This window comes from Plodia interpunctella, chromosome 29 (assembly GCF_027563975.2).
Source record: "Plodia interpunctella isolate USDA-ARS_2022_Savannah chromosome 29, ilPloInte3.2, whole genome shotgun sequence".
NCBI lineage: Eukaryota > Metazoa > Arthropoda > Insecta > Lepidoptera > Pyralidae > Plodia > Plodia interpunctella.
In genome coordinates this window covers 1,256,043-1,282,961 of record NC_071322.1, presented here as the reverse complement: position 1 = coordinate 1,282,961, position 26,919 = coordinate 1,256,043, and the positions used below count along the sequence as shown (strand labels likewise).

General features: G+C 35.3%; 3 protein-coding genes across 6 annotated transcripts in view; 1 reads left to right on the top strand and 2 right to left on the bottom strand.

Moving 5' to 3' along the window:
* LOC128681940 (zinc finger protein ZFP2-like) overlaps nucleotides 1-18,776 on the top strand; it is a 46,666-nt gene extending 27,890 nt beyond the window's left edge. Inside the window, exon 7 of one of the 3 annotated variants that reach the window (XM_053766284.2) lies at nucleotides 18,427-18,776. In XM_053766284.2, coding sequence (XP_053622259.1) covers nucleotides 18,427-18,626 — 200 coding nt within the window. In that variant the 3' untranslated portion in view covers nucleotides 18,627-18,776. The other 2 variants (XM_053766276.2, XM_053766282.2) reach the window with 2 other exon arrangements.
* Nucleotides 6,502-17,328, bottom strand: LOC128681942 (zinc finger protein 184-like). Of its 2 annotated transcripts, none has more exons than XM_053766288.1 (6): nucleotides 16,928-17,328; nucleotides 15,158-15,289; nucleotides 12,664-12,826; nucleotides 11,851-11,943; nucleotides 11,370-11,468; nucleotides 6,502-7,659 (listed from the first exon to the last, which is right to left on the bottom strand). In XM_053766288.1, the coding sequence occupies exons 1-6, from the start codon at nucleotides 17,030-17,032 to the stop codon at nucleotides 6,992-6,994; spliced, it is 1,260 nt and encodes a 419-aa protein (XP_053622263.1). In that variant the 5' UTR covers nucleotides 17,033-17,328; the 3' UTR covers nucleotides 6,502-6,991. The 2 variants fall into 2 exon arrangements, with proteins under 2 accessions (XP_053622263.1, XP_053622262.1); XM_053766287.1 differs by lacking the exon at nucleotides 6,502-7,659 and adding an exon at nucleotides 8,232-10,219.
* Nucleotides 18,617-26,726, bottom strand: LOC128681943 (zinc finger protein 182-like). Its single transcript, XM_053766289.1, has 6 exons — nucleotides 26,465-26,726; nucleotides 25,202-25,333; nucleotides 23,814-23,973; nucleotides 22,522-22,626; nucleotides 20,962-21,066; nucleotides 18,617-20,702 (listed from the first exon to the last, which is right to left on the bottom strand). Exons 1-6 carry the CDS (start codon nucleotides 26,573-26,575, stop codon nucleotides 20,056-20,058), a joined length of 1,260 nt encoding a protein of 419 aa, XP_053622264.1. The 5' UTR covers nucleotides 26,576-26,726; the 3' UTR covers nucleotides 18,617-20,055.
* Nucleotides 26,727-26,919: the final 193 nt, after the last annotated feature.

The window sequence follows — 26,919 nt, the reverse complement described above, 5'->3', positions numbered from 1 at the left end:
TAATGACTTTGTTAGGCATTATTTTTCAAATTAAAGGGCACGTCAACCTTATAAATATCATATTTAATTTAAATATTTAATCTACATGCAAAATTGTTTAGGCGCAAAACGGTATCCGCTCGCGGAATGATAATAACGTAGAATGGTTTTACCATTATGCGCCTGAACGATGCAAAATACGTGGCTGCGGTGAAGTTCTCAAATCGTGTACCAAGTACAAGGATTTATTGACACTTGAAATTGACACAATTTGCGCTCAGGCAGTGTCATCCTGTCACTAGATTCTTGTACTACATTTTGTACTATAGATTGTTCATGTATATTTAACTAATTATTTTGTAATGCTTTGATTCAGGTGCCCCCATGGCCTTAAACATAGGACTATTCGAAGATAAAACTGTAGCTAAAAAACGCGTCCAGTCACTAAAACGCGTGGTAATTGAAAATTGTGAAAAATTCATATGTCAATTTTGCGAGAAATCATTTATTAACGAAACAGATATCTTAACACATTTAAGGGACCACAAACCTTATGGATGTGCTGTTTGTCAGAAACAATTTGACAGGTCGTATAACTTACAAAGACATGCAAATTCTCATTCTGGCGAGAGACCTTACGCGTGCAGTACTTGTGGCAAAAGGTTTTTTAATCCGCGTCATTTGAAGCAGCATTCAATGACACACACTGATGAGAAACCTTATGAATGTGATATTTGTCATTTTAAATTTAATAGATTGTCTAATTTAAAAAAACATAGAACAAAACACACAGGCGAGAAACCATACGAATGTGATGTATGCCATCGTAAGTTTAGAGAAAAGTTTCCGTTTCAAATCCACGTAAGAATGCACACTGGTGAGAAACCTTTTCAATGTCACTTGTGCGGCAAAGGTTATCCTTCGAATAACGAATTAAAGTATCATTTAAATAAGCATGACATCGATACCGAACCAAAGCAGAAACAAAATAAATTAAAGAAAGAAAGAAAAGTAGGAAAAAGCAACTCTACTCTCGGTCCGCCTTATGAATGTAACATTTGCTATCGTAAATTTAATATGAAAGGTAATATGAAAAAGCACCTTCTGTTGCACACCGGCGAGAAACCATATCAATGTTCATTTTGCGAGCGCACGTTTGCTGCACATACTTCCTTAGTTATCCATACACGAACACATACTGGCGTGAAACCTTTTGAATGTAACATTTGTTTACGTAAGTTCGCTGTCAAATCTCACCTTATCCAGCATTCGAGAATGCATACTGGTGAGAAACCTTTCGGATGTAGCATTTGTCATCGCAATTTCCGTGCTAGATATACTTTAGACATGCATATGAGGACGCATACTGGCGAGAAACCATACGAATGCACAGTTTGTCAGCGTAAGTTTTCTTTGAAAAGTACTTTATTTGGTCATTTGAGAACGCATACTAGTGAGAAACGTACCCACCTAATGCCGCAATGACGCTAATCGAAAAATTGATCAAATTTTTTAAAGTTACATGTTTTCTATATTTGTTATATGTAGGTTTAATCTAAATTTATTGTTTTCTACGCACGGTATTAAGTTTGATAATGACAGGTCTTATTTTCCTAAACATAAACGGCTCGCTTCTTTGCCTCTGGTGCGCACGCGCCTGAGGTCTGGTTGAAGTGCGTAGGCACCAGACGCATATTGGTGAGCCGTGCTACTGCAGATGGATGCAAAATACGTGGTTGCGGTAAAGCTCTCAAATCGTGTACAAGGACACTTGAATTTGATGAAATTGGCTCTCAGGCAATGTCATCCTGTCACTAGATTCTTGTACTACACTATGTTTTGTATTATAGTCTGATCTTTGATGTTTATTGAACTAATAATATTGAAATGCTTTTTATTCAGGTGCTCCCATGGCCTTGAACATAGGACTATTCGAAGATAAAACTGTAGCTAAAAAACGCGTCCAATCACTAAAACGCGTGGTAATTGAAAATTGTGAAAAATGCGTTTGCCGATTTTGCGAGAAAACATTTAATACCGAAACAGATATCTTAACACATTTAAAGGAACACAAACCATTCGGATGTTACTTTTGCGAAAAACGGTTCGAAAGTCGGTGCTATTTAACAACACATGCGAAATGTCATTTGGGCGGGAAACATTACGAGTGTAATATTTGCCCTAAGAAATTTTTGACCGACTATCATTTGAATTGTCATTTGAAATCACACACAGGTGAGAAACCGTACGAGTGTGATATTTGTCATTTTAAATTCACCAGAATGTCGAGTTTGAATAGACATAGAATAAAACACACGGGTGAACAACCTTACGAATGCGAAGTATGTCATCGCAAGTTTAAAGAAAAGCTGCCTTTTCAAATCCATTTGAGAATGCACACTGTCGAGAAACCTTTTCAATGTCAATTTTGTGGCAAGGGTTATTCTTTGAAGAGTGAATTGAAGGATCATTCAATTTCACATGAGCGCAAGCCCGATATCGAATCGCAAACAAAGCAAAATGATATAAAGAAAGAAAATGTAATTAAAGCGAACTATGAATGTAACCTTTGCGATCGCAAATTCAGTATGAAGGGCAATTTGAACAAACATCTCATGGTGCATACCGGTGAGAAACCTTACCATTGCACATTCTGCGAGCGCAAGTTTTCATCTCAGTCTGCCTTAATCATCCATACACGAACACACACCGGCGAGAAACCATTTGAATGTAATATTTGCTCGCGTAAGTTCGCTGTACGCTCTCATTTAATCCAGCATTCGAGATTGCATACTGGTGAGAAACCATTCGAATGTAATATCTGTCACCTAACTTTTCGCGCTAGGTACACTTTACACAGGCATATGTCGACGCACACTGGCGAGAAATCTTTTCAATGTCATCTTTGCGGCAAGAAATATTGTTCGAAAAACGAATTGAAGTATCATTTGTTTAAACATGACGCCGGCATTGAACCAAAGCCAAAACCGGATAAAATAAAAAAAGAAAGAAAAGTTAAAAGAAAAGACTCTACTCGAATGCCTCACGAATGTGAAATTTGCCATCGGAAATTCAATTTGAAGAGTAATATGACCAGACACCTTCTCAAGCATACGGGTGAGAAACCATTCGACTGTAATATTTGTGGTCTCAAGGTTCGTGATAAATATACTTTAAACAGGCATATGATGACGCATGCGGACATACCATCCCAAATGAAACGGACTTTGCAAGATCAGGCAAAGACTGAAAAAAGTACTATCTAAATAAATATATAGCGACTAATAACATATTAAGTTAGCCACAAAGTTCAAGGTTTGGTTACGGGATACTAAGTAAACGATACTGAATTTTATTATATACCAGCTGCGCAAATTTCGGGATAAAAAGTACTCTATGCGTTATTCCAGGTTATATTCTACCCGTGTACCAAATTTCATTAAACAATCCGTCCAGTAGATTTGAAAGAATAACAAACACACATATATCTTCACAAACTTTCGCATTTACGAGTATAATATTAGTACAATAATTATGTTAGGGCTAAACTAGAACCTAGGGCTAAACTCGAAGTGCGGCTAGACTTACGTGCAGCCGGGCTCAATTGGTTACGCCTGGGCTCATAGCCGTTATCATCCCGGCTAGACCTAGTTGCAGCCGGTTCAGATGGTTACCCTCGCACGGCACACTGCTCCAATCACACGACATCTTTTTACCGCCTGTAATAATTTAGCTGATTCCGTGTACAGAGCTCGTGATTTGATTGAGTAGTTCCAATAGATGGGTTTATGCCCAGTTTCTTCCCAGAAAGTCGCAATCTCAACTAGCGGACGGGTTTGAGAGATTTTTGGAAGAAACCAAACTAGAGTTCCATTAAATGTGTTATGATACTTTCATATGTCGATGATTTTGTCAAATTATCTAACTGTTGCATTAGGTCTTATAGTAAGCACAACCCTTCAAATATTATCTGTGTTTATAAAGTAAAATCTTTAACAACATTTTTATTATTACTAACGAGTATTGTGAATAAATAATTATTACCTGTAATTGTGAAGTATCATATAAATTGTTATTATTGTAGACAGAAAACTGTAGACATGTGGTATCTTTTAATTTTGCTCATTACAAGAAAGAGAAAAGCGCATTCAAGTCAAAAACGCTGGAAGAAACACTACTAGCTCGTGTTTAATTTTCTTTCTCTTTGGTTATCGGTCATTGTATTTTTAGTAACGATATTTGTTTAAACCGATACTAGATTTAAAGGTCAAAGCCGAAACCGAATATTAGGTAGCTTAATAATTCAATCAATCGTTAAATTTAAGCTGTAAATTTTCCACTCATTTATTATATTAAATCATTGTAAGTAATTAAGTTTAGCAAATACATGTTAGTATACTTAATAAAAATAAATAGTGATGTTGAAGCTAATTGTTTTAATAATATGTTTTTCACCCACCACCAGCAGCTTTCGAGGGAGGAAAACGTCACGAGGAATTCTATATACCAGTAGGGTTCCTAGTGCGACTTTATTTACATCTCGCCATCGATTGATTCGCAGTGAGACGCAGCTGACCAATCACAGTGCGCCATTGTGACGCAGCGACGACCACACCACAATGCGATTGGTCCGCTGCGACTCACTTCGAATAAGTGCCCTTAGATGACAGTTCGTTTACTATGGTACTCATAAGAAAGATGTCGAAAAGAGAGCATGTTATTCATAAAAAGAATTAGTTGGTGCTACGAAAATACCTACCAAATTAGTACCTACTAATTCCAAATTGTCTATTATAAAGTGCGACAGTGACAAAAAATACTTTAGCTTAAAATATGCTTTATCTTTTTTTCCTCACCTCATGTCATATTGTCCCGTGGATGTAGTGTGATGCGACAACAATAGGATTCCCAAGGAGGTTTGACAGGTTGTAAAATCTTCCAAATGCTAAAGTTATTAGTGAATAGTTTATTTTACGCTGACCCTGGGCTTCACGGCGTCTCATCCCCGAATACAACAGAGAAAGAGTGAGTGTTTCTGGACTGCGGTGTTTGCTTACCATCAGAATACCTTCATGCTCGAAGCGCGTGGACAGGAGAGAAGCAGCCGGCTCATGTATGCATGGTTAGTATGACAGTAAGTATATCTTAAAAAAATAAACGAGCAGTTGTTTCTTAGGAGGAATAAACTAAAAATAAATCTGAATAGAAAATCATTTGAATTACTGCAGTATCTTTATATGTACTTTCTTATTCATTGTATTTCTCTTGCATCTCTATGTACAAAAACGGTAAAAAAAAGAATTTACTGTATATACCACCTATCTCTTCATTTATTTACCGATTTTTCTTGAATACACTTTTACAATTCGTTATTATAATAATCACAAACGTTCCAGAAATCCTTTTTCGTTTTGTACTAGCCTTTGCCCGCGGCTCCGCCCGCGTTATTTCCCACGGGAAGAGTATTTTTTCCGGGATGAAAGGTAGGTATGTCCTTTTCTATACTTTAAACCACATGTGTGCGAAATTTCAAGAAGATTGGTCGAATAGATAGAGCGTGAAGAGGTAACAAACATACTTTCGCATTTATAATATTAGGATATAAAATTGTGTATTTATTATGTAACATCGAAATACCTAGAGAAATTTTGAGTTCAAAATTCAAATTCAAAATTCTTTATTCAATTTAGGATGATATACATCACTTATAGACGTCAAAAAATAACTTAAAACTAAGTCTACTGCCGGCTTCCAAAGCGCAGGTGAAGAAGAAGCGGCGCAACAAACTTCACCGCAGCCTTTTCTCCAAGGACGTCAATTAACAAATATAGGTCTTATACATATATTAAAAATTAGGAGGACGAATTTACATCATTATTAAAAATGTCAAAATTTGAATGAATAAATAAAATAAAAGTTGTATTTCCAATAAAATTATCGAAATGTGTCACTATTAGTTTAGCATATATATAATAAATAAAAAGCTAAACGTACAAAACGTACGTAATAATGTCATAAATCAATTACATATGTTAAGAGGATACTGCACTATGCTTGGGCCAAACATTATTGTCGTTCACATAATCATCAGTCTTGTAATATGCCTTTTTACAAAGTACTTCTTTTATATAATTTCTAAATTTTTTGTCTTGCAAATAAAGAATCTATTTAGGCAATTTATTATAAAAACGGATACAGTTCCCAACAAAAGACGTTCTAACTTTGGCCAACCGATGCCCGGGGACAGACAATTTATCTTTATTACGTGAGGCTCTATCAGTGTAATCACCAACTTTTTTAAACAAGTTTAAATTTTTCCGGACATGCATGCATGAGTACTTTCTTTCCTAAAAGAAAAAGAAAGGCAAAAATGTCGTTGATCTCGTCAAGGGTGATATGCGTGCCAATGGTCTGACAATTTAAGGTGCCGAAGACCGTGCGAAGTGAAGGAGACACAGACAGTACAGCTGCAGATTTTGATTTTTATGAAGTGTCATAAAAATTGTAAATAAAACTTGCAAGTAATTTACAAAATAATTTTATTTTACTTTCGAATGAGTACAGATTTTTCGTACAATCAATAAATTTAATGAACATAATAATCGTAATATCAAGATATTTTGAAGCTCATTATCTAGATGCACATTGCCAAATAGCTTGAACGAAGATTCAGACACCTGTGCACAACAATGTTTTATTATTTAAAACATTTAATGCAATAGCTCACCAGAACTATCCAACATATAACAGGCGCATGTAAAGACTGACTGATTATAAACACAGGCATGACCAAGTTGCCAATGTCATCCACCGTAATCTTGCTCTACAATACAATTTCATACAATCCATACAGCCTTATTACATTCCTGAAACTGTTCTGGAAACCCAGTCAACAAAATTATAGGTGTTCCTAACTATATAAAGATATACTAATTTTCTCATCTTTTGTGTAGAAAGTTATGAAGGTAACTTTCGCATTTATAATGATGTATCAAATATGATGAATCATTCATCAATGTGTAGCTAAATGCCTTCGCAAAGTACTCGAGTCACTAAACTTCCAATCGCAGAGGTGACATTCATAAGGTTTCTCGCCAGTATGAATCCGTTTATGTCTCGTCAAAGTACTCATTTGTCCAAAAGAACTATGACAAAACTCACATTCAAAAGGTTTCTCACCAGTGTGGGTCCTCTTGTGTCTCATCAGAGCGCCCATAAGCCTGAATTCTAAATGACAAACTTTACATACATAAGGTTTCTCACCGGTATGTGTTCTTAAATGCATCTTCAAATTACCCATTTGGCTAAATTTACGCGAACATATATTACATTCGTAAGGTTTCTCACCGGTGTGAGTCAGTAAATGCTTTTTTAAATTACTCGTAGTGGTACACACGCGTTGACATACATCACATTTAGTAGGTTTCTCAACTGGATGAGTTTTCAAATGTTCTTTTAGACTTTTTTTACATTCGAATGTCGTTTTACATATATTGCATTCGAACGGTTTCTCGGGTTCGTGCGATCGTAAATGCATGTTTAAACCATAGTTAAGATTGATTGTTTTGTTACAAATTTTACACTGATAGTTGCCATCACTTAATTTTGCGTAACTTTCTTCTGGATTCTGTGAGTCCAAATCTTCGGTTGTTCCCTTTGTAATTTTCTCGTCACAAGAATCTGTTTGGAATAAGAGATTAAATTACATCTATGTAGTCGAATCGAATGAAGTCGATCTTGAGAACAAAACCAATATATTTTAAACTAAAAATGGCGTTTACACTAACACCCTTATTTCATCGTCCATCAACTTTAGGTAAAGGAAAGCATGGTGAATATTAAACCTGCTTTTGAGCAACTAGAAAAAAAAATCTGACACCAGTGTCACACATTGGCCGAAAGCCCTTAGAGCCATGTCCCATTGCTCAGTCGTGCTGCGTCGTCGCAACGCAGCACGTTATAGCTACGTTCTATACGATTATAGGATGTGAAACTGACGTGCGTTGACAATACATCGAAACTTGATACAGAAGATGGCCTACCAATAGGGTTTTAGTTTGGGTTTCTTTTTAAGGCCTTGTACGATTTGTTGTTCTATTTCACTTAGTAATTTTATTTATCTAAGCAAGTGTCATCGCTTTAATAATCCATTTTCACGTGAAGATATGCATTCAATACAATACTAATTCTAGAATTGCCACAGAAAAACACGAGAAATAATTGAACACATTTTAAATTTTAAAAAATTTATTAAACATTGATAAATATTGATATTTATTCTTATTCTTACTTAAACGTATTTTATCATTTTAATTTTAATAATTACACATTAACAAATAAAATTATTTTGTAAAAAGAAATTATTACTAAATAAATATATTAGGACAAATCACAAAGATTGAGCTAGCCCCAAAGTAAGTTCGAGACTTGTGTTATGGGATACTAACTCAACGATACTATATTTTATAACAAATACGTATATAGATAAACATCCAAGACCCGGGCCAATCAGAAAAAGGTTCCATCATGACAAGAGAGGTTCAGAGGCAAGCGCTTTACCACTGCGCCACCGAGGTCGACAACTAAGAGCGTAAAATTATTAAGTACTAGCTGCGCCCCGGAGCTTGACTCCCGTGGGAGTTTTGGGATAAATATTCATCCCCATGTGTTATTCCAGGTTATATTCTACACGTGTACCAAATTTCATAACAATCCGTCCAGTAGATCTTGCGTGAAAGAGTAACAAACATACATCCTCATAAACTTTCGCATTTATATTAATAATAATTCTAATATATAGTCTAATAAATATTTTTTGATGTAAACAGCATGTACCTAACCACAGATATAAAACCATTACGCATGTAAGTTACTCTACGTAAACCCCTATGCGACCCAACACTTTTTGATGCTAGGTACATATATTGCTATCTCTTTCATCTGTGGCCCGTCCTCTTTTATGTATTGCGAGGTATAAGCATAGGTATGAGGTATAGTTATACCTACAAGAAGTCGGGTCGCAAATTAAAGAGATATACTTTGTATCAAACATTTCTTTAGCACCAATACAAACCAATTATCAATTGGCAGACATAACTCTTGCAATGACATTAATTCACATACATGTAGATTGTAAGTGACATTTTATCTTGATTTAATCTGATGTCATTGTATAGTTTTTTAAATATGCTATTATTAACATTTGCTTGCCGTTGACAACGGCTAAATAGGCTTGTTCTAAACCACTATGTGGATATTGTATCACCTACCCTATTTAAGCAAATAAAAATGATTTGATTTCATAAATTATATTAACGGGTAGTGATGATTGTTGAAAAACTGCATTAGCCACCGCCACTTCACACCGTAATTACTCCAGTCTGGCTGCGAACGCGGCGACTACAACGTCGTTGAGACGTCAGGAACATTAAATAAAAAAAGGTTCGTGCTAAGGTCCCGTTGATATAATTTATGTAGATGTATTCAAAGTACTAAAGTTTAAAACACTATTTGGAAGACTGTCAATGTCAAAATACGCTGTTTACACCATATTGCTGCTGTACTCTTCACGTTACGTTATGTATCTCCTTGCACTTGTGGAGTTTCAATCGGCTCGGCCTACAGAAACTCCTTTTACATATGTTGCAAGAAAAAGGTTTCTCGCCAGTATGTGTCATTAAATGCGATTTCAAATTACATTTCCGTCTGAATCTCTGCGCACAGACATTGCATTCGAATGGTTTCTCACCAGAATGAACCTTTAGATGCCGCTTCAAGTGGCTCCTCTCTTTGTACTTGGCATTGCAAATGTTACATTGATAAGGTTTCTCACCAGTGTGACCCCTCATATGACTGATTAAATGTGCTTTAAGAGAAAAACTTTTATAACAAACCTCGCATTTATAAGGTTTCTCACCAGTATGTATACGCGAATGCTTTTTCAGTTCGCTCTTTTGTAAGAATTTGCGTTTACAAATATCGCATTCGTAAGGTTTCTCACCAATGTGCGCCTTTAGATGTCTATTTAGTGAGGAGACTTGAGCAAAAACGCTGTCGCAGATGTTACATTCGAAAGGTTTCTCGCCAGTGTGCGTTCTTAAATGGTTTCTCAGTATGGAATTTTGATTGTATCTCTTGTGGCAAATCGTACATTCGTGACTTTTTCCAGTGCGTATTTTTAATAGCTTTTTATTTGTCACGTTCGTTTCTCGTTCTTCCATTTTGAATATTTTTTCCGTACCTGTGTCAATTTAATGTAGCATTAATTATACATATCCATTCATAATAAAGTTAAAGCACACTCAAGCTAAAGCATGTTTTGTCTCGTTCGGTCAAAGCCAAATATTGTAAAGTGCGATAGAGACAAAACATATTGTAGCTTAAATTATGTTTTAACTTTTTTATGAATACGAAGGATATGACGTACATACATACAACACGACTGACGTCAATAAGTCATGTATATCCTAAGTTACTTTGATCTAAAATATTATAACAATCAATGCGTTTAAAAAATTTGGTGGAACAAAAAAGTCTCATATACATACAAAGTTACATAAGACTTTTCGAATTTTTAGACAGTGTTTTAGCCAACTCAATCCCAATTATAACCAAAATTTGGTAAACAATAATCCTAACTAATATTTATAAATGCGAAAGTAAGTTTGTTTGTTACCTCTTCAAGCTATATCTACACAACCAATCTTCTTGAATTTTGGCATACATATAGTACCTTTCATCCCGAAAAAATAATTATTCTCTAGCTAGTTAAATATAAATATAATTTATCTGGAAATATTATGACAAACTAATTTTGTACGTTTTGTATTTTGAGGAAAACAACCAAAAAATAATTTAAAAACAGAGGAAGATGTTCTTGCTTTTTCGGACATTCGTAGTCGTCAGTAGACAGAGAAAACTATACACTTATCACATTTTTCGTCTCGCTCACAGAAGAGAAAATCTTATTAGAAATACACGAGAAGAAACGGGGCAGAATCCTAACACACTAATATATTATAATTGCGAAAGTAAGTTTATTTGTTTATAACCTCTCCACGCATTATCTACTGGACTGATTGTTATGAAATTTGGTACACGAGTAGAATATAACTTGGAATAACACATAGGGTACTTTTTATCCCGAAATTCCCACGGGAGTGAAGCCCCGGGACGCAGCTGGTACCGCTTTGCATGAGATGGGCTGCGAAGTTGTATGGAATTGTTCTATTTCATTTGGTATTAGCCAGTCGTCTTTAGTGTACTCTGTGTGTCGAAGTGTTCAATATAAGAATCTTTATATTGTACACAAAAACGGTTGCCATAAAGGTATCAATATTTCTCGCGTTTGGAGTTTTGGTATAATAAAATCCATTACATACTGAACTGACCTGTGTGTGGTGCTTCCTCATCAATTTCGATATTGGCTTCCAAAGACAATGCTACTTGTAGATCACCTGATTCTTCAGTGATTCTAGTATTCGGGGAACCTTTAAAAATAAAATAAATAAAAATCCCAACTAATATCATAAATGCGAAAGTAAGTATGTTTGTTTGTTACCTCTTCACGCATTATCTACTGAACCGATTGGTACGAAATTTGGTACACGGATAGAAAATAACCTGGAATAACACATAGGGTAAATTGTATCCCGAAATTCCCACGTGAGCAAAGCCGCGGGGTGCAACTACTAAAAAATAAAAAATGGAAATCGGTTTCGTTGATATGGGCACTTTTTTTACACTACTAAGCAGTCAAACAGGCATGCGGCCGGTCTGATGGTAACAGCCAGCCAACGCAGCCTATCAACGCGTGCAACACCAGGGGTGTCACACGCGCGTTGCCTTCTTTGTCTCCTAGGATGGAAGTACCTGAACCTCCATAACCTTCAACTTTTGTAAATTCCACCTCAGTGTTTACTCCCGAATTATCTCGTCCTCCCCCATCGGATACCGCCATGTATTCTGCAAAAAGCGTTACATTTTAATCTAAATCCTTACACATATATCATAAAAATGTCATATCATAAAATGTCTGATTGGCCCGGGTCTTGGATGTTTATCTGTATATGTATTTGTTATAAAATATAGTATCGTTGAGTTTGTATCCCGTAACACAAGTATAGAACTTACTTTGGGGCTAGCTCAATCTGTGTGATTTGTCCTAATATATTTATTTATTAAACATAGTCTTATGCCGCGTTTGTCTGTTCGCGATTAACTCAAAAATCACACAGATTTTGATGTTTAGTTAATATCTTTGTATATCTCTCTATATATCTTTTATCCAAGAAAAGCCCTGCCGGTATCTTGTGGTAATCACTACATAGAATAAAACAAAGCCGCTTTCCGCTGTCCCTATGTGTGCTTAGATTTTTTAAAACTCATTTTTAAGTATCATATGTAGCAGACCCAAAAACCCACAACAAAGATGAGAGATAGATATATTTATGAAATTAAAGTGTGTGCGTGTGTGTGTGTGTGTTTGTTACTCTTTCACGCGCAATCTACTGGACAGATTGTTATGAAAATTTGTACATGCGTAGATATTGGTACTGGTATAGGTAAATTGGTACTGGAATAACACATAGGGTACTTTTTATACGTACCCTATGTGTTATTACGCCTGTACCGGTATCGGCACCTATTAGCTAGTAAATTTATAATTCTTCAGTGTCAACCTACCTTCAACCTCCACTTTGATCTCAACCTCTTCCTGCATCGGCTCAGTTTTGATGACAATCTCTGGTTTGAACGGGAAGTCCTCGTGTGTCACCAGAGACATTGACAGTGGGCTGATCAGACCTCTGGCTTTGCGATCCACTTTGGATACTGATTTTGGTGTGATCTGTAATATAGAATTTACTTCAAGCAACTGTGGTGTGGCGTGTAGGGGTGGTAGCGATGGTAAGAAAACACAAGGCTTGAGGACAACCTCTCGGATAAGATTCCGATTCTATCTGCCTTTATTCATTATCACATATACTTATATATACTTAATACTACGTGATAGAAATATCTAAATAATCAAAATAATAATGTTATCTCCACAATAATGTGTACGTGACATACGTGACGTACGTGACATCACACCACATCACCCTTCCTAATGAAAAAAAAATATAAATTCTTAATATCTTAATATTTTTTTTAGTCCTATTTTTATGAATAACATCTAATTTTCCTTTACATTGAATAACAACATTTGGCGATTCATCTTTTACGACTACAAATGGTCCATCATAAATACAATCAAGCTTACTACCAGTCTCCTTTCTTACTAAAATTAAATCACCTTCCTTATAATTTAATGGATTTATATTTACATCATAACATTTTTTTCTCCTTATTTTACTAGTTATTACATTTTGTTTTGCCTCGGCTTGCGCTCTTTGCAACCGATACTTAAATTCTAAAGGATAATCATCAAAATTATACAATGGTTCAACAGTCTCACCTTGTAAATTACTTGGTAACTTGCATATTTTCCCAAAAACTAATTCGTAAGGCGTATATTTGGTTACAGTATTTACAGTTGTATTATATGAAAAACACCAATACGGAATCCAAGAACTCCATGCTGATGTATTATTATTCGTCTGTATTCGCAAATATGCACCTAAAGCTTTATGAACATTCTCTAACGATCCTATGCTCTCATGATGATACGCAGTTGATACCGTTTTACTAATCCCTAAAATGTTACATAGCTCTACCATAACTTTCGAAATAAATTCGGAACCCCTATCTGTAGCAATGATTTTTGGTACCCCATATCTCAAAATAAAATTTTCTGCCAACGCCCTTGCAACCTCCTTTGCAGATTTATTTTTTAAAGGATAAGCCTCTACAAACTTTGTAAGCTCACACTGTAGAGTCAATATGTATACGTTCCCATAGTCATCCCTATCAAGAGGTCCTACCAAATCTAGGTAGATTTTTTCAAAAGACGAAGTTGCGGTGGTTGTTATGGTCATCGGTTCCCTAACATTCCTATGATACTTTTGCTTTTGGCATTTTTTACACTTACGAACATAATTAATGACATCACGTTCTATTGATGGCCAATAAAAATACTTTTTTATATTATTCACCATTCTACGTATTCCTGTATGTCCACTCGTAAGCAGAACATGAAAATCATTCATAACAATCTTCTTCTCATCGTCGTCGTCTATTCTCCGCACACCCGATACTACACAAAATTTAAATTTCTTACTTAAAGTTTTACCGTTTTCCTTTAAATATTTCGCCATTTCCTTTATAATACGATTGTTGCAACAATTTTTTAATATCACCACTTCTTGTATGCCGTTTTCTAAACAAAATGTAACTATATCTTGAGGACAACCTCTCGGATAAGATTCCGATTCTATCTGCCTTTATTCATTATCACATATACTTATATATACTTAATACTACGTGATAGAAATATCTAAATAATCAAAATAATAATGTTATCTCCACAATAATGTGTACGTGACATACGTGACGTACGTGACATCACACCACACAACATCTAACTACAATATATTTTTTTGCATTACACAACTAAAAGAAATTAAAACTAATAAAAACAAATTATTGAAAAAAAAAGGATAGAGAATTGATTAATTATTATATATTAGCTTTTCCCCAGATTTGCCCGCTGCAATAGATCAGATGGATATTCCATATATGTATGTAAAAAAAATTTCGTAAATATTTGTGTGTGTGTGTGTGTTGTGTGCTTGAGATCAAATATTTGTCTGCGGTTCTGTGTGGATCACTCCTTAAATATCATGTAACTTCCAATGGATGTTAGATGATATTTAAGCCACGAATACACTAGGGAACATTTGACGTGCGACATGTTGTCGCTCTATCTCACTCATTACCATTGATTCAAGTGAAATAGCGCATATTCGATCACACTTCTTTTAATTGTAATGAAAACGAAAGAATGATATGTTGCGCGTCAAGTGTTTCCTAATGTATTCGTGGCATTAACCTAATATAAAATATAAAAAATGTCAACATTAGCCAGATGAGTGAACAGTGCTGATAAACAACAATTATTGTGAAACAACTCCATGTGAATGTTCAAAATTTTAACTGGTTATGTTTACACTGGCTTCACAAGGTCACATGGCCAGATGTAACCAGAAGAATACAACGATGGCACAAGAAAAATACTCACTTCAGATTGCATTTGTAGCAACTCAAACAGTATATCATTAGCCACTGCAGATTTCGTTATAAACTTGTGGCACCTCTTAAGCTGAGCATAGCAAACATAGCATGCTGATAATGAGATGTTGTTATGGTGTAACTGAAATCATAGACTGTAATTAGCAAGAAATTAGTTCTTTCTCTTTGTGTAATCAACCATTCTTTGCATCCTTACATATTATAAAATAAAGTCCTCTGTCCCGTCTGTCTCCTCGCGATAAACTCAAAAACTACTGTACGGATTTTCATGATTTCATTGATTTTCACCAATAGATATTGTGGTTCCTGAGGGAGGTTTAGGTGTATGGTTTTACCCGAGCGAAGCAGGGACAGGCTGCTAGTAATATATATATATATATATATATATATATATATATATATATATATATATATATATATATATATATATTTTTTTTTTTTTTTTTCAGAATAGAAGTTTGACATGACACATGAGTTTGTATACCAATCTGACTCATGTATAATAGTTTTCATCGACCACCAATTGCTTTCGGTGAAGGAAAACATTGTGGTGGACAACTGTCCATACACACTAGTGTACAAGCAACACACTTAACTAAGTGTGTTGCTCGTAAGTGTGTTGCTCGTACACTAGTGTGTATGTGACTACTTGCTGCTAAATGGCGGTAGGTTAGGTAGTCATAAGTCATATCAGATGCCTTTCCACACTTTAATAAAATCTGACATAACAGTATTAATAATAATACACTCAATATGAATGAATGAATGAATAGACATATTACGCTGACCCCACATAAATGAATAAGTTAGTTCCATGATAGTAATTTTCTATCATAGAAAGAAAGTATTACTGAAAATCTGGCTTCCAGAGCCTCATATTGGATTATACCAGGTGTATCATAAACCGTAAGGTGTATCGTAAACATATGAAATGGGGTGATATACATTAGGTGGATGGTTTGCAGAGTATTTCGACTGCTGCATGGTCATTACAATCCATCAATTTTCTTGAAGGAACCATTTCCAAAATCAATCATTCATAAAATTGACATTACTACCGTACAAAGTAATTGATGTACAGTCATATAGTAATACTCATTCATGTCTTTGTTAAAATTTTAAAAATTGTAATGACAGCACGGACCGCAGCGGTCAAACGCTCTGTGAACCACCCGGGTAGATCCTTTATGCGACGTTTCCAGTAAGAGGGATAAATAAGATAAACTACGAAAATGTAATCTTGACATGTAAATAAATACCCACAACACTATTTGAGGTCAATGTTTGTTTTGCACTACACACACACACACACACACACACACACACAGACAAAACTGATGTTATTCCACCTTCTAGATGCTACTATGGACCTATACCCTATTCATCTTGGACTGAGACAAAAGGTAAACAAACCTTGAACCTAAAATCATTATTTCTCCTTATTCCTTTGTTAATTTTGTTCTTACTTTCTGTTAAAGTTTTTTGTTTGTTGTTGTTTTTAAATTATGAAAATTAACAAAGGAATAACGAGAAATAATGATTTTTTTATTCAAGGTTTGTTTACCTTTTGTCTCAGTCCAAGATGAATAGGGTATAGTATCTACAATTCACAGTAGACTTAATAATAAACAATAATAATCTTAATATTAGAAATGTTATTTGCTTGATATTTAGTTGAAACCCTGTTCAAATATCACCCGGTTTCGTATGTGCACGGGGTTAATGATACACCCTGTATATTAGTAGGATAGGTACATACGCGATTATTAGTTATTTTCTCGTACAAATCTTGTACAGGAATTAATGATAACATGTTATCGTGTGCGTCGACGGCTAGGCATATTCTGCAAACCGCATCCAACATTTTGATAGAATATTGTATGTGAATCGAGTTTAATGTTCAGAGATAAATATTTACTATATTTTGTTGTATAGTAAGTAAATAACACTGCGAATGGCGATTACTTATGATGTATTTGTAAATCTCAAGATCTAAAAAAGTAAACACATAAATTGAACTATCATTACATTATGATTATTTTATCGTAACATTACAACGTGAACTATTCATTGTGGATATGTATTAAATAGTTAATTTTATAATTAATTCACCCAAACACTAAACAAATTTGTACAATACAATGAACAAACTTTGTTTACTTGACGGCTATTTTGACGGCAATGACGGCTACTGTCACTTCATGATTTTTTTTAAAGAGCCCATTCACTTGCCTTCATCCTCATCCGCTTAGGTCGTACACGAGTATCGCTCCCGGGACGAATGAGTGGGTTTTCATATCTTTTCTTTTTTCATCGTGCATGTGATTGATACAAAGATGAAAAAGATATTGGGGCCCTTCTAAATCTATGGAATACATGGATTTATTATGTTGTACTTCGTACAACGGAGTACCATGAATTTAATAAATACTTCGTAGTATCTATTAATTCTATGATGCAATGAGATAAAAATCATCAATTACTGCGTTCCGTAATAAAAATGTCAAGATAGAAGGGATCCGCGCGCGGGAAAACGTGATGGGGGAAAAGACGTCAGCACTCAGCACATTAGAAATGAGTCCTTTCTTCTCATATATTTCTAATATACATTTATGAACGAAGAAAATATTTCCCAAAATATTGGAATAATCAAAACATTGTTTTAGAAACTTCTACATCATTTTTAAAGACACATTCCCTGATATCCAATGATGATATCCCACAATGCAGTTGTCAAAAAAAATGTTTTTCTTACCTCAGTTACATATGGAGTACCCATGGAATCAATTACCCTTAATAATTTTATTTTTCACAATCATACTGATCAATTTTGTAGCGGATCCGTGGATTTACGGAGTACCTACTAATTCTATGGAATACACCTACCTAGGTACCAAATTTCATAGTGCATGTAGTCTCTGAACAAAATGACTGACTTACGGACCCGTGATACGCACTGACAGACATGACGGGTTCCCTTTTTGCTATTTGGCTACGGAACTCAAAAAAGAGAAATAAATAAACACATTTTCAATATTAAAACATTTATTACTAAGTATTGATTTAATCTGTAACCAAAATGTATTTTATTGTGGTTAATTTCATTTCTCATATTTAGGTCACATGCAGAAGGGGATAATTACCATTACACATTAACAAATAAATTGTAAAAACAAAATATACTTAATAACGTAAATCTAACTAATTACATAGGAATAACTAAATCTATACCCTGATCATAAATATTTCTCTCCACAGACGCTTCAGACATTGGCTGGGGAGTTCATATTTTCAAACGTAAAGGATTGGACAAAACATTAAACGTCTTAGTACAACAACCGAAAAGAACTGTATGCCGTTGGCGAGACAATTCGGATGTTCAAAGTATCTCTGTGCAGCAGGATATTCCTCATCAGCCTGACAATCAGACTGTCATCGGGAACACGCGAAGTGAGTGAACACTGATTTATATTTCGATTTTATGACTATTGTGTATTGAGTGCTTAATTATAAGAAGTGATATTGACACTTAAGTTATGATTGTAATTGTGACCATAGATAAATAAAGGAGTTATGTTTCGAACTGCAATTTGGTATCTTTTCAAGACGTATCTTATAGTACTGCGGTTTATAACAATATATAAAATTTACTTGAAATAATAACGGAATATCCAGTGATGTTGCTAACACGTCTTAATATTAAACAACGTTAAACAACGTTACCATATCTTTTTATGGTTTTACAGTAATATAAAATTAACTACTTTAAAATGTATAGGTTTGAACTACGTCGTAAAATCTGATTTATTCACAAATTCAACAATAAGTAATGTGAAGATTTTTTATGCAAGCTCCACACTGTCGCCGAACTCGGACACACGTCGACGCGAATGCGTGAACATTGCGTAGTCAGTATGAGTGCTATCATTTACCGCAATGAAAAACCAGAAATGTGTGCTGAATCCGCTAAAGTTTGGCGAACTGTTGGGCGACAGTGTGGAGCCAGCATAACATGTTAGGACTCGGTAAGAAAAAACGGAGTGTAAACAGTTTAACTGTTAAATACATTTCATTCTTATTTGCTAATGGGGAACTCGCCACACGTCTCTACTTTTTCGTCTTTAATTCTAAACCCATATACGAGGGAAATTTCAATTCTACAGAACATCCCTCGTATTACAATAACCATGTCACCATCATAAAAAACTTAAATGAAAAAGTCACTTGTGGCGTGTAAAGTCACGTGACCTTTTATGAAGAAGTCATCACCACAAACGTAATAACGGTAACGGTAGCTGTCGAACAATGTAGTTTTTTTCGCTAAGATATTATGTGTCGTGACGTCACGTTACAGTATCACATAAATATGTGTGATTTTCTTACGTGTTATCGTCGTATCTTGGAAAGCATTGTAATTATTACAGTATTTTTTTCATTGGTGTTTCGTATAGGCTTCCGGACAAAATATTGTTTCATGACAAATAACATTTTTTTGGGCGATATTTCCGACTTGCCGAAATGACAACCCAATGACGTCATCGGCAACAAAGTAGACTTTCCCATAAACTTTGATCGCCAATAAATTAAAGTTGAAAAGTAGAAAATTAATTACTTTAATTGTTTAAAATCTATCATATTATTGCAAATTTTTTTACAATTCCAATACCTTGTCCGGTCCCATATTACATAAAGTCTTTAAAGCTCTGCGATTCGACCACTGCGGCCGAGCTGTCATTACAATTTTTCAAATTTTAACTAAGACAATAATTAGTCTATCTTCGACTTTAAAATTATAATCTGTACTGTGGTAATGTCAATTTTATGAAATGATTCGTTCCTCAAGAAAATTGATGGATCGTAACGACAGCGCGGCCGCAGCTATGACATTCATTCAAAAGGTTTCTCACTTGAATTAAGTACATAATATTTCTTCGCACTTGCAAAACTATGTTCCTCACAGTGCGTCTTTATATGCCTACTTAAGCCGCTATTCGCGAGAAACTTAGCGTTACACAAAGTACATTCGTAAGGTTTCTCACCTGTATGCGTCCTTATATGCCTCTCCAAAGTAATTTTTTGACTAAATTTATTATCGCACGGTGGAAAAGGACATTGGTAAGGTTTCTCACCGGTGTGAGTTCTTTTATGCCTCTTTAAATTAACAGCTTCATTGAATTTTCTGTGACAGACATCACATTCATAAGGTTTCTCACCAGTGTGAGTCCTCACATGCCGTTTTAAGTTCACCGCCTCGCTAAATTTCCGCTTGCACACTTCACATTGATGAGGTTTCTCGCCAGTGTGAATCCTCAAATGTATGTCTAAATTTCTTTTCTTCGTAAATTTAATGTTGCAGATGTTACATTCGTAAGGTTTCTCACCGGAATGGATTCTGAGATGTTCATTCAGAGCACCTTTCGCTTTGAATTTCCGATCGCAGAAGTGGCATTCATGCATTCTTGTTTTATCTTTTATAGTCTTATCCAGTTCTGTGTTCGTCTCGACGGGCTGATTCTTCGTCTCAGCTGAGAAACCTGTGAATTAATAATTGTGGTTTGCAAAATGCAATAGAATATAATAATTCATTGCACATAATAAAAATATAAGTACAAAAACTTATTCATATAACATTTTCGGAACATTATTTTGTCTAGGAAATAATTTCTAGCAAATATATTTCTGTTAGTTTTTTTTAAATCGTGCATCCCTGTTACTTTGCCAGCTCCACACTCTACAAAACGAGCGAGATTTTTTTAAAAAAAAAAAGGGAATTGCTAATAACTTTTCACGCACCTTTGTGAGTTATACCGTCCGCCATGACAGTGTCAACGTATCTTAATGGTAGGTCCCCAGCATCGATTTCTGATTGGTCCGCTACTGCCATTGGCGGTGGAGACACTAATAAATAAATAAAACATTTACCCTGTCATTCATAAAAAAGTTATAAAGCTTATTTATACCTAAAATACGTTTTGTCTCTATCGCACTTTGTACATACTTTGGCTTAAAGTATGTTTTGAATTTACTATTCGAAGTTGGAATTTACTATTCGAAGTTGGAATTTACTATTCGAAGTTGGAATTTACTATTCGAAGTTGGAATTTACTATTCGAAGTTGGAATTTACTATTCGAAGTTGGAATTTACTATTCGAAGTTGGAATTTACTATTCGAAGTTGGAATTTACTATTCGAAGTTGGAATTTACTATTCGAAGTTGGAATTTACTATTCGAAGTTGGAATTTACTATTCGAAGTTGGAATTTACTATTCGAAGTTGGAATTTACTATTCGAAGTTGTAAATAAAAATCTGTGATTTACACCGAGCAATGCTATCTCCACTCTGGTTGTCCAACCAATGGCTGTGTCCAAAAAGATTAAGTTAATTTGCCAGACCTAGCCGCAGAACAACATTAAACATTAAAAAAAATATTAATAAAATTAAAAAATAAAAAGAGCGCCAATTTAGCTAATTCATTGCAAGAATAATATAATTAAATATATATATATATATCACAGCAAGTTTCATGTGACTAGTACATCTTTATTTTGGATTGTATACATTATGTAATGTTAATGGCTATTATCCAGGGTCACTGGTATCTAACGCATAACCTTCCAAAGGCGCATAAGGTACATAGAGACATAACATCTTTTGTTCTACGACTTTTGTCTAAACTGTAATAAATACAACATTTTTCCTTTTTTTTTTTAATTTTAATGTCGTTTCTATAAAACGTTAACTCTATGTTCGATTCCGCTACATAACGCTACTGTACTGTGTAGTGTTGCTTGGCTATTACATAGAGTTAAGATGTGTAGAATCGCAAATTAGATTGTATTTTTTTTATATGAAAAAAAAAGCTACGAATCACGAAATGTCGTAGAATAAAAGTTGTTTGTTTTGATGTAACCAAATAGTCTTTAGGAGGTTTTGCGCTTGATATCAGTTATCCTGTATATATTTAATCGGACTGTAGGTCTGAATTTCGACAGAAAATTATTTCGACAGGGTCTCAATTTCGAAAAACACAATTTCGACTTAAATTGCTTAGACAAAACACATATTCGATATTTATGTCAGGAAGCAGTGTGTGTCGTACCGATATTAAAACAATGACATTGATTTGATTAAAGTGCAATTCCAATTCTGTAGCACAATTTTTAACACCACCTCCAAATTTTTTTTTCCATTTAATTTACCTAACCATTGAACAGGCTGGCTCGGGCTTACCATAGACATTTTTTTTTGTTTCGTTCATCCATGTGAAAAGGCTAAGGGATCTAAGCCCACACAGCCATTAACCACAGACTACGGCATAGAACGAGTGTAAACAATGACAGTTACAATTACCAGGTTCTGTCTTGTCATCTTGTGGTTCCACTTTGACCATAACCTCTGGTGGGCAGGGCTCCGCCGGCACTGACACGAAGTCAAACGCGAACTGCGCGTATGATACTGCAAAATATAATGTCACTCTCTCTCTCTCTCATCTGATCGTGTTCCTCGGTTACTTCCTCAGCCGTTGAGCGTCGGAGTCCAGGATCCGCTATCTTTTTTGTCACTATTATCACAAAAAGCGATCTTTAAAATCAAAATCATATCATTTATTCAGAAATCAGGCCTACAAAGGCACTTTTTCACGTCATATTCTAAATTAAATGATATTTACCAAAGCTACAAACTACTAGACTACTTTATAAATAAAATACAACACTCAATAATAATCAATATTAAGCTCTAAGCTTTCATCACAAAAAATTGACACAACACACCCAGAACCGCAGACAAATATCTATGACTAAGTAAAAATATTTGCTAGTGAAAAATGTTAGCTATTCGACAACAGACGATGTATTTAATGCGTGTTTATGAAATATTTTTTTCAACTGCATTTAATATTAGTCATATTAAAATAGCTATATTACTTGAAAGTCTATCTCAGGGATCGCTGGTTGATTGGTGGAGCCTTACATACTATAAAACAAAATCCTCTGCCGCGTCTGTCTGTCCGCGATATCAAATTAAAATTTTTTATCTCCACCATCTACTCTATTTGGTAAATATCAGTAATGCATGGATTTTCATGCGGTTTTGCAACAATATATAGTGATTCCAAAGGAGGGTTTAGATGCATAACTCCCGCGTAAATTTCCCACGGGAACACTTATTTTTCCGGGATGAAAGGTACGCTAAGGTACCCTGTGTCCTTCTCCATATCTTAAACTACTTTTATGCGAAATTTCAAGTAGATTGGTTAAGTAGATAGAGCGTGAAGAGGTAACAAACAAACGTTACTTTCGCATTTATAATATATAGTTAGGTTTAAGTATGTGTCTAATTTAACATATTACCGCGACATTCCCTTACACACTGAAAAAATTATAAGATTTCTGACTTAGTTATATTCTCATAGCACATAACCTAATGTAATGTAGTTAAGGCGCCTTTTCTCTACAATCATGTGTACTTGTAATTAAGATATACCAATCATTTCATAAATTCAATCAAGAATTCCTATTAATCTCCACCACACAACCACCAGACATCAAAAGGTATAATTTACACACAAGTAATAATTCATGTTGTTACCCAAGCGAAGCCAGGCTTCACTTATATAAAGTTAAATAAATTTCCTGATGTACCTTCTGGATTCACCACCTCGGAATCATGCCAGAGCGGCTCAATCTTAACATCAACTTCTACACCGGTATTGTAATCTGTGTGTTGTATCGGACACACTCCCAGGGAGGCTCGGGGCTCCATATATACTCTGTTGATTTCTGCAACATTGTATGATGTTATCTGCAAATATAAGAAACCCATATTAATCACTACATAGTATAAAACAAAGTCACTACCTGCTGTCTGTCACTATGCATGCTTAGATCTTTAAACCTACGCAATAGATTGATGGCCGGGTCGTGAGGTTCCCTCTATTATGGTTGAGCTACGCGATGGCTGACCCGAGCGTCAACTCGTGAACGAGTGCTGCCAGAGGGAACTGGTCATCTCGTTTCTCATATATTTTTATGTAAGTTAATTGTGTTTCACATCGATATATACATTTATATTATATCAGCACTCGGATCACAATCATAACCAGTTTTGATATACCTTTTGACTATGTACATTATGTACTTTTATGTATTATTAGAAAAAAAAAAACATTGTAAGAAACAATAATGGTAAACCCCTCTGGCATGATAGGGACCAACACTGTTTCTTTCGGCATTTCTTCTCAGCAGTGGTCGTTCCGAAATGCCAGTAGTTTGTAGCTTGTAAGAAATAACTACTATATTGAATTTGATGTAGGTTCCTTTAATAGATAAGAGTGATTCCAGAAGCCATTATCAGGAACCTTAATAAATTACACCGAAACTTTATAGGTGTGTAATTCACTAGATGTTGCCCTAGCAATCTAGTATAATGTAACTTACTAATGGTGAAATAATTTTTGAAATCGGTTCCGTAGTTTCGGTGATCAGCCTCAAACAAACTCACAAACGCTTACCTCTTTATAATAATAGTATAGATTATGGTTTAAACCAGAGAAGCCACAATAATGGACCTGTCTGTTTGTCACTGTAAACAAATAAAAGACTTTCGATTCTTTGATTCGGCTCTGACTTTAGGATCGACAACCTGCCTGACAACACTCCTTGGGAATGCTATTGTTGTCTATGCTACGTGTCCCAAAATCACCTTGTCGTTCATGGAAGAATATGTACTGGATTTTGGTCACTATTGTCACCTTTAGGCGGTCATATTCTACGGCAGGCATATTCGGCGGCAATATACATATGTGTCCGAGTTCTGCGACAGTGCGGAGCTGATATAATATATCTATTGTGCCAACTGCACACTGTCGCCGAACTCGAACACATGCCGACGCGAATGCGTGAACATTGCGTAGTTAGTATGAGTGCTTTTATTTGCCGGAATGAAAAACCAGCAATGTACACCTAATCTGACAAGTTTGGCAAACTGTTCGACGACAGTGTGGAGCCGGCATTATATGTATAGTATATACCTCACTACACGTCCTCAAAAGGTCATTGAGGAGCATCTTAGACTTAATACATTTGAGCATCAAGTTGTGACTTCGCTTCAGCTGAGCGTGGCAGATGTAGCAGGCTATCAGTGGCCTTTTCTCACTTTGGACCTAAAACAATACAAACAACAAATAGAATATAACAATGTATTTAACCTATATCTGATATTAATCTATACTATTATTATACAGAGGCAAGCGTTTGTTAGTTTGTATGTTTGAGGCAGGTAATCTCCGAAACTACCAAACCGCAAAAACTCTTTCACCATTGGAAAGGTACATTATCCAAGATTGCTATAGGCTATATTTTATCTCAAAATTCCCTCGGGAGCAAAGCCTCGGGCAACATCTCATCATTATTTTAGCCTCTTTGTGCCCACAATGCTGAGCAGAGGTCTCTCTTCGCGTACGCCAACCTCCTCTGGACAACATCTAGTGATAAATAATTATGGGGGATTTTCACAAGACTAATAGAAGTCATGGCCTTTAATACTAGCATCCTACCATGCCTAACATATGGCTGTGAAACTTGGGCTCTAAAAGCATAGAGAGAGATTAGCGAAGTGCCAAAGAGCCATGGAGAGAAGCATGTTGGGTGTGAGACTGACGGACCAAATAAATAACTCAGAAATAAGGAAAAGAACCAAGGTTACCGACATACTCTATCGCATTGACCATCTGAAGTGGGGCTGGACAGGTCATATGTTGAGTTGATGTCAGTCAAACAAATTTAGCAAACAGGTAACCCACTGGTATCCCAGAGATGGTCAAAGAAAGCGAGGTCGCTCTATAACAAAGTGGAAAGACGAGCTAAGCCCAACATTGGGATCTAATTGGACAAGGTGGCTTTAGACAGAAACCAGTGGAGGCAGTTGGAGAAGGCCTTTGCAAAAAGGCACACCGAGCTCAGAGATATCTTATATTTTACAATCAAAACTTGATCTAAGCTCAGTAACAGAAGGCTAATTATTATTATTATTGTAATAGAAGTCATAACAATTTTACAATCTATCCTTTGTATGTACATTTGTTAGTTCATCATGCAAAATCTACTGGATGGAATTAGAAGCGGTTTTCACAGTCGTATTGCGGATGGGACAGATTGGTGCTGCCCAAAATGATTGGATAATTGCCCTATTTAACACTCGTGAAAATCTTTTATCGCTACCGGTTCGATGTTTATACGTATACATTATCAGATACTTTATTAGCAGGCGGTGAAACAGGCCCTAATGAACTTACAGAACAATTAATGAACTTCTCATAGACAGTTTGCAAAGGAGTTCCCACAAATGTAAACATACGAACGCCGGTGGCTAGGCAAATCCTACACACGTCATAACAATTGGACATGATGGAATGTTAGTCGTATTGTGTTCATTGATTATCCCGTCATGGCAAATGACCTCTGAAAACAAAATTAGGTCATATATGTTTTTTGGTGAAAAGAAAATACAATTTTTTCCAAGATATCTGTTGAAAAAAATTATTGTCTGTTCTGACATTGATAGGGAACTGACAGTGTATTGATTGACAACGTGACATTTAGACAGTGCTACCAATGTACAGTATTTACTGTAATTCGTCCATGGATTTAATAAGTACTTTGTACGGTACCTACTAATGATTCGTCCTTTTCTATTTTGTCATTGGATTAGTCTTATTATGAGATCCATGGACGAGCAAGTAGCAAGACA